At 42.3% G+C, this 7,965-nt stretch overlaps 1 protein-coding gene across 1 annotated transcript; it reads right to left on the reverse strand.

The window, feature by feature from the left end:
- Positions 1-4,731: 4,731 nt before the first annotated feature.
- LOC129766749 (uncharacterized) lies at positions 4,732-7,290 on the reverse strand. Its single transcript, XM_055767346.1, has one exon. The coding sequence runs from the start codon at positions 7,288-7,290 to the stop codon at positions 4,732-4,734; it is 2,559 nt and encodes an 852-aa protein (XP_055623321.1).
- Between the last annotated feature and the right edge of the window lie 675 nt (positions 7,291-7,965).

The raw sequence follows: 7,965 nt of genomic DNA on the forward strand, positions 1-7,965 counted from the left end.
TCTTGTAGAACTGTAGAATCCAAGGATAACAAACGCTATTGGCGATCTAACGCAAAACGTAAACGATCGGTGAGACATCTGGATTCTGTTTTTGAACTAAGAAAATGATGATAAGGTAACCTAAAATTGAAAAACAAATCACGTATGTTTTACTTCCGGACTTTCCAAGGTGGTTTTAACATACAAGAACCATGCATTTTTCTACTCTCGAATTTCCGTCTTTGATTCAACCATTGTCAATATTTATTCAATTTTCACTACTGAAAGAGATAAGAAAATAACATGTTATAAATAAAAATGCGCAGAATTAAATTTCTTAAAAACTCATCGCAATCAAATAATCTTTTATGATTATAACATTGTAATTTATGGAAAGAACTACAAACCTTCCATAAGCTCACATGGCAAAATTTAAAACCATCATCACCTTCACCGCAGCGCCGCCTAGGTGTAGATTTGTACGTTAGATCACCAATAGAATCTTTCAGTTCTTGTTCACTTTTCTACAGGAACCCAAAGAAAAGATATAACCTGAAATTTATCAGTGACCATATATTGTTCCGTTATTAGTTGAATTGACTGAAACCACAAAAAGAGAGTTGGTGGGAATTTCAACATAGTTCTGGCTATTCTGATCTCATAGAAACCACATCGTCCGTCAGCAATACGAGTATACTAGAAGAACTGTTGACAAATGGGTTTCATTTGATAGAATCTGAAAATGAGGGGCTCAGAATGCAAGGGGTGTAAGTCACTTGATCGTTTTCTCTTCATCAACTTTTTATTTAGTTAATAACTCAACTGCAAAAACTTTACAATTTAAATTTGCTATAGAATCCAATAGATGAGGTTCTGACCTATTTTCCACGTTGGTAAATACAGCTGGGAATGTATTTGCAGCTCAGTTATGACCCAAAGAGAGAGTTGATGTAGAGAAATCGATCAAATCACTTACACCCCTTTCATTCTAAGCCCCTCAAATAGTTTGGACAAAGCAGAACCATGTCTGCAGAGTAACCCAGGTGCTTTTAATCCGGATACTCTTCTATCAATTGGACAGATAAATTTTAATAAATTCGCTGAATCCTCTTCTGCCACTCACAAACATCCATCGCATGATAGAATTTTTTTTACAACGAAATTCATAGAAAATTGGCGACACCATGCCTAGAAAGCAGAACTTTTCGAGGCCAAACAGCTGCAGCTTTCAAGCATTATTACAAAGTATCACTTGAACACCAGAAAGAAGCTTCTAACTGACGTAACTTTTTAAATTTGAATGGCTGGTAAGTTAAAGATAAAACAATAATAAAAAATCAACCAGTGATAAATAATATTTCTTTTGATAGGAAAAATTATTTCATACCAAGGATCGGCGATCGAGAAAATCATGGTAGAATAATCAACAAAAAAAGACAACTTTAAGCAATATAAACGCAAGTCTGAAGCAAAAGAGAACGTATACCAAGCATCCACACAAGCAGCAATTTATCCTCAATCTACTCGGGATGTTGCTGTCGAAGAAGCTGCTGAGTGGTTGATGCTGAATAGTGAACTATGGCCTGTAGTCCTCGAATTGTGGCGAATGAGCTACGAAGCACGCAAAGGCCACTTATGGCCACTAAAGTTCATTACCAAATTTTTTTCAACGTATCCGCAATACAGTGTCAGCTTGTTTTTCAACTGGTATGAGTTTTTTTTTTTTTTTTTTTATCTATATTATAGTGACTTTCAACTCATTTGGCTGGTTCGTCACTTTTACTTCCATTTTTGGAAGAATGTCGGGAGTGAGAATTGAACTCGTGACCTTTAGCGTGAGAGGCATGGATGTTACCACTACGCCAGATCGACTCCAACTGGTATGAGTTTTTAAATAATGTCACAAACAATCTGAATCTTTTAGAACAGTACAATCATTTGCTACTGCTACTGCTAAGTATTTTCTCGAAGCAATGAAGAGATAGAATCTTCGTAATTTAATCGTTCAATGTTTAAAGTACGGGACGGTTCGATAGATGCCGTGTTGAATCGATGTACAGACACGTGGTGTAGAAATTTATTCCTTATTTAATTTTAGTTCGGCATTGATTTTCAGAAAGCTTCTCCCAAAGCGAAGAATTGATTGAAGGAATTGTTACAGCAGATACCACAGATCACAGGATATATTTCTACAAAAGCCGTGGACCCATCGGCCGTTTCATTACTCGAAAAACTGACTGATGATAGTAAAATGGTAAAAAGCATCTCAGCTGTTACATATTGTAAATTGATATAAACGTGCTTATTATTTTTTCTTTCGACAGATAAGCAATTTTGTGCAGTTTCTCAGTGGCTACATTTACGGCACAAATCAGCAAGAGTCTTATGTTTCCAACAATAGATTCCAGGCTCATACTAAGATAAAGAAGGCCAAAAGTACACTGTGAGCGTGACGCAGATCACCTATATGATATCTGGATGCACGATTCTCTTCGCATTACACATCTTAAGAGCTACGATCATGTTACATCAATGTATCAACATAGATGCAAGATACATACTCATGCCAGCATTTGATACAATCCTCAAAACATTTATTATATTCGATTTCCGTATGGCCATCAGCTCCATCTTCGATTTATTTGAGGCCGTTTCGTCATTAAGTTGGTTAGGATAGCGTTATATGAAAACAGTACGGAAGAAGGCAGAAGGGGAATTATTTGCTTGTAGCATGAAAGAGACAGACTGATCACGAACGAGCTTCGGTACTGGCGTATTGTGTTTTGTTTACAAACAGAACACAGTAGACTTCCAAGATGGCTGAAGAGTGATTTTAGCAAGTTGGCCCACCTTAGGAAATACAAGGGATTGCTAAGATGGCCGCCATTCTGTAGCCAGCATAGAAACTCATGAGCATAGAAATCATAACCTAAATTTAAAAATGAAGTGCTCCACGCGATCCTGTAGCAGTGATTTTAATTGCAAATCGCCATGAAAGCTTCCGGGTGGGTATAAAAACATTGCTTGCCAAAGGAAACTATCCAACGTAATCAAATATTAACATATATGACTCCAAACAGTAAACAAAACGTGAGCCCCCTTAGCGCGAGCCCTGCTTTATGCTGCCTACGCTCAATTTCGATTGGTTGGGATAGGGTTGTCAGAGCCCCGAGGAAATACATCTAGGCGCCTTGGATAGTATAGCTGAAATACACCCAGTTTTTTACGCGTTGATTCGTACATCCGCGTAAAAAACATGGATGTACATGTTAGGGGCTGTTGGCGATAGACAACAACGGCTTCCAATTTCGTGAAATCTTTATTCAGTTTTAGATGTAGATTTACAAAATCCTACCAATAAAGAAAATCTTCAGATTAGAACGTACATTCATGGGAGTTCTACTTACTGTAGTAGCTTATCGCTATCGCACAACAATTCAATGATTTAGACTTCAAGGATTCTATTCCAACGTGTTGGAGAAATATTTCCAAATGTAGGTTACAATTCCTATAGTATCCCACCAGTCGTAAATACTATTCAGGAATATAAACTTATAGAAGTTAACAATAATTAAATTCAATTTAAATTATAATTTATAAATTTTCTTTTCGCACTCGCAATCTGTCACACACGGGATCTATCAGTCAATTTCGTTGTTTTCTTTTTGTTCGATGGTTTCCGCTCATCTCTCAGTCAGTGGGTACGGCTGACGTTTTTTTTGGTCGACTCACTCAGGGTTGTGCTAGGCTCGCTGGTCGACGTTGCGCTACCAACACTCCCCCCTTCAATGCAGCGAAGATCCTTCTGAGTTGTATTTCCAATTACGCCAACATCGAGTACTGCGAGCATGACGGCGGGTCGCTCGTATATTCCACTAACGGTTTGTACTGTAGCCCACCTGACTTGTCCGTCTGGCGCTATCTTGGTGGCAATCACACGTCCTTTGGGCCAAGAATTACGTGGAAATCTGTTGTCGACGATAACCACGATGTCGTTGATTTCAATCGGCTTCACTCCGGTGAACCATTTCGCCCTGCGCGTCAATGTCGGTAAGTAGTCACGCAGCCACTGTACCCAGAACTGGTTCGCTAAATTTTGAGACAGTTTCCAATTCTGTCTCAATCGAGCAGGGTTGTCATCCAAACAGGTCCAAGGAAGCATTCCATTCGACGAACCGATGATAAAGTGATTAGGAGTCAGCACGGGAGACTGATCATCGTCTAAAGGTATTTCAGTCAATGGCCTCGAATTCACGATGAGTTCTATTTCTATCAGCATACTACGTAGCGTTTCATCCGATGGTAGACGGCTTAGAAGTAATTTATCCAGGTTCTGTTTGACCGTACGGATCATCCTTTCCCATGCTCCACCCATATGAGGGGACATGGGAGGGATGAAGTTCCACGTGGTTTGCGGTGATGTGAATTCTGCAGATATCTTAACGTGATCTAATTGTTCCAGTGCGGCCTTCAGTTCTTTGTTGGCCCCCACAAAATTTGTGCCTCTGTCGCTGTATATGGCAACTGGTACCCCCCGTCTACTCATTACGTTGCGTAGAGCTATAATGCATGAGTCAGCAGTAAGTGAATGAGCGACTTCTAAATGGATGGCACGTACAGTGAGGCACGTCGCCAAGACACCCCAGCGTTTCTCCACTCGGCGGCCTACGGATACAGTCATTGGGTAATCCACCCCCATATGACTGAAAGGACGACTGTAGACGGAAAGACGTGATAATGGTAAGTCACTCATCAGCGGTCGTTCTTGCAAAATTGGCAGTTTTTACGGACTGATTTGTAGACAGCTTTTAGACGGCAAATGTAATAACGTTGTTTCAATTCATTTATGATGATTTCGTGGTTCTGATGCAGGAACTTCTGATGGATATGCAATACGATTAGCCTAGTTATGCTGTGTTCTCGTGGAAGAATAACAGGATTAGCAACGCTGCTGTCGATAAACTGGCAAACGTTAGTTCGCCCGCGGATCCTTAGGACTCCCATTTCATCCATGAACGGGCAAAGACGGAACAAGGGGCTGCTTTTGGGAACTAGTTTTTCTGATGGCTTCTGATGGTTGATGGATAAAACTGAAATTTCCTCTTCATATGCACTTCTTTGAGCTATCTGGTATAAATAAGACTCAGCCGTTGATAGTTCGTCGCTAGTAAGTGGTCCTTTAGCTTGAGGAGTCTTCCTGATGGTTCGCTGCATGTTCTTGATGGCTTTAAATACGAAAGCTGTGACCTTCAGAATTACTGACCATTTGCTAAAGCGACTCACATCGATGATCGGCTCGAATGATTTGAAATGAAGGTGCATGTGCGGACGAAGCTCGGTGTCGGTGAAACTAACGGACTGAGAAGCTGCTGGCCATTCTCCTTCAGCTTTCCAGAGAAATTCTGGACCACGGAACCATCGGCTAGAGCTGCTCAAAATTGGTGAACTTTTCCATTTGGTTCCTTCGTCCGCTACGTTCATTTTTGTAGGGACCCATCGCCAATCTCGGATGCCTGTCGTCTCTAAAATCTCACTAACACGTACAACCACATATTGGCTGTAGCGCCTGTGATCGGAGTGTAACCAACACATGACGTCTCTGGAATCTGTCCAGAAATAGCGTTTTTGAACCGCAATAGAGAGCGATCCAAGAATGGAGTCTGCCAGCCTAGCTCCGATGATTGCAGCTTGCAGTTCAGAGCGAGGTATGGATAGAAATTTTAGTGGTGCGACTCTGCTTTTCGCTCCTGCCAATGCAATTTCAACCGTGTCATTTTCTTGAAAACGAAGATAAACGACGGCCGCGAAACAACTTTCGCTCGCATCCACAAAGGTGTGCATTTGCACGACGGTCCCTTCTCCTGAAGACGTAACCGCCCGATCGCACCGAGGGATCTTGATATCTGCTACACGCGGAAGAACTCGAAGCCAAACGAGCCATTTCTCAAAGTGGCAGTCGTGAATCGGCTCATCCCAACCGATAGATGCTCTCCAAATTTCTTGTAAAAGACTTCGCAAAAACATGAGGAAATTACTGATCAAACCCAGCGGGTCGAATACCATCATTAAGGTCCTCAGGACTTCACGTTTGGTTGGTCGTTTACGTCCAGACAACAAGTCAACGTCGAGGCGGGGAGATAGCTTGTATGTGAAGCAGTCCTCTTTTGTGTTCCACCACATTCCGAGAACTTTTTCAGCGGCATTTGCTTCGCCAACGCTCAGGTTCACTTCGTTGATTCTCTCTCCGTTCAGTGCATCGACTATTGCCGGTGAATTTGACACCCATTTCCGCATTTGGAACCCTCCGGATTCGTGAATATTTTTGATGTCCTTCACCAGCTGGATTGCTTTCTCCTCCGTTTCAGCACTGATCAGCATATCGTCGACATAGTGCTGATGAACGATGGCGTGCACAGCTTCCGGAAATTCCTGCTCGAATTGTTTTGCGTGGGTGTTCTTAACATACTGAGCTATGCTTGGAGAGCAGCACGTTCCAAATGGCAAGGCCTGCATAACGTACGTACTAGGAGTTGTGTCTCCAGCGTTCGCCTTCCAAAAGAAGCGTAGGAAGTGCTGATCCTCAGATCTCATCAGGATTTGAAGAAACATTTCCCGGAGGTCACCGGAAACTGCCACCCGGAATTCGCGAAACCGTACCAGGATTGACAAGAGAGAGGTTACTTGATCAGGTCCTTTAAGGAGGACTGAATTTAGAGAGACCCCATAACAGGCCGCCGCCGCGTCCCAGACAAGTCTTACCTTTCCAGGTTTGTTAGGATTCATAACCGGAAATACTGGAAGGTACCAGACTGGGTTACGAGCAGTCTCTGTTTCCTCCACGGTAAGCTTCCTCATGTAGCCCTTGGCTAAGCAATCATTTATTTTTGCATTTAATACCAGAGCTAGGTTTTCGTCTTTCTGCATTCGTCGATCAAGACATTCCCATCGTCGTAGGGCCATTGGTCTGCTGTCTGGAAGTCTTACATTATCGTACCGCATAAGCAGACCGGATTCGTATCTCCCATTCACACGCCTGGTCAATTTCTGCAACAACTCTATCGCTCTTTGCTCATCGTTGGATAGCAACAGTTTATCTGGCTTACTGATTCTCATACTTTCCAGTGAGAAATATTGTTTCATGGCTTCGTGCAGCTGATCATCCGATTTAGTTTCACACTGACAGAGTTGAACACTGTGATGATTAACGTGACTACCACCGTTCGATGTCTTGGTACAGCATCCGTAAATTATCCATCCAAGGCGAGTTTTGACTCCTATGGGCTCGTTCGGATTACCCTCGCGACATTTCATCACGTTTCCCAAGCTTGCATGAGAAGTTGTGGGCTAACCTCTTGATACGATTCTACCGGTAAGGCCTTGAGATGACGGTATTTATTCTGGATTTCAGTAATTAATAGTGTCTGCGGTCGGAGTTGCAGACTGCCAACTGTGTGTACTTCGTGAAGTGTATACTTCTTGGAGGGATTTGTGACACTTGAGATCTGAACATTTACCTTTTGAGACAAATCTTCTGTTCTGTTCGTTCCACCGGTCCATCGCAGACAAAGGGATTTCGTTGGACCATGTACTCCTAACTCGTCAGCTAAACTCTGCTCCATCAGTGTAAGTTCCGAACCATCATCAACGAAGGCGTGAGTTCGCACAATTTTAGATGGACCATAAAGAAGAACTGGTACGATTCTGAACATGATCTCAGACTGCCCTTGATGCACGTTACAGCTGCTATTCATGGCTTGACTCCCTTGTCCCTGTAGAGCACTTGTCGATAGAGTGGGAGATAAATTCGGTGATTGCTTGTTTTTATCGTGTAGAAGAGGATGGTGTAAGTAGGAACACCCATCGATACCGCACACTTTCCTCTGTTTGCATGGACCATTATGCCTACGAAGACACTTACGACATATTTTAAACTCCCGCACTGCGGACCATCTTGAATCGTAGCTAAGTTCTTTAAACCGTTTGCAC

The sequence above is a fragment of the Toxorhynchites rutilus genome, chromosome 2, assembly GCF_029784135.1.
Source record: "Toxorhynchites rutilus septentrionalis strain SRP chromosome 2, ASM2978413v1, whole genome shotgun sequence".
NCBI lineage: Eukaryota > Metazoa > Arthropoda > Insecta > Diptera > Culicidae > Toxorhynchites > Toxorhynchites rutilus.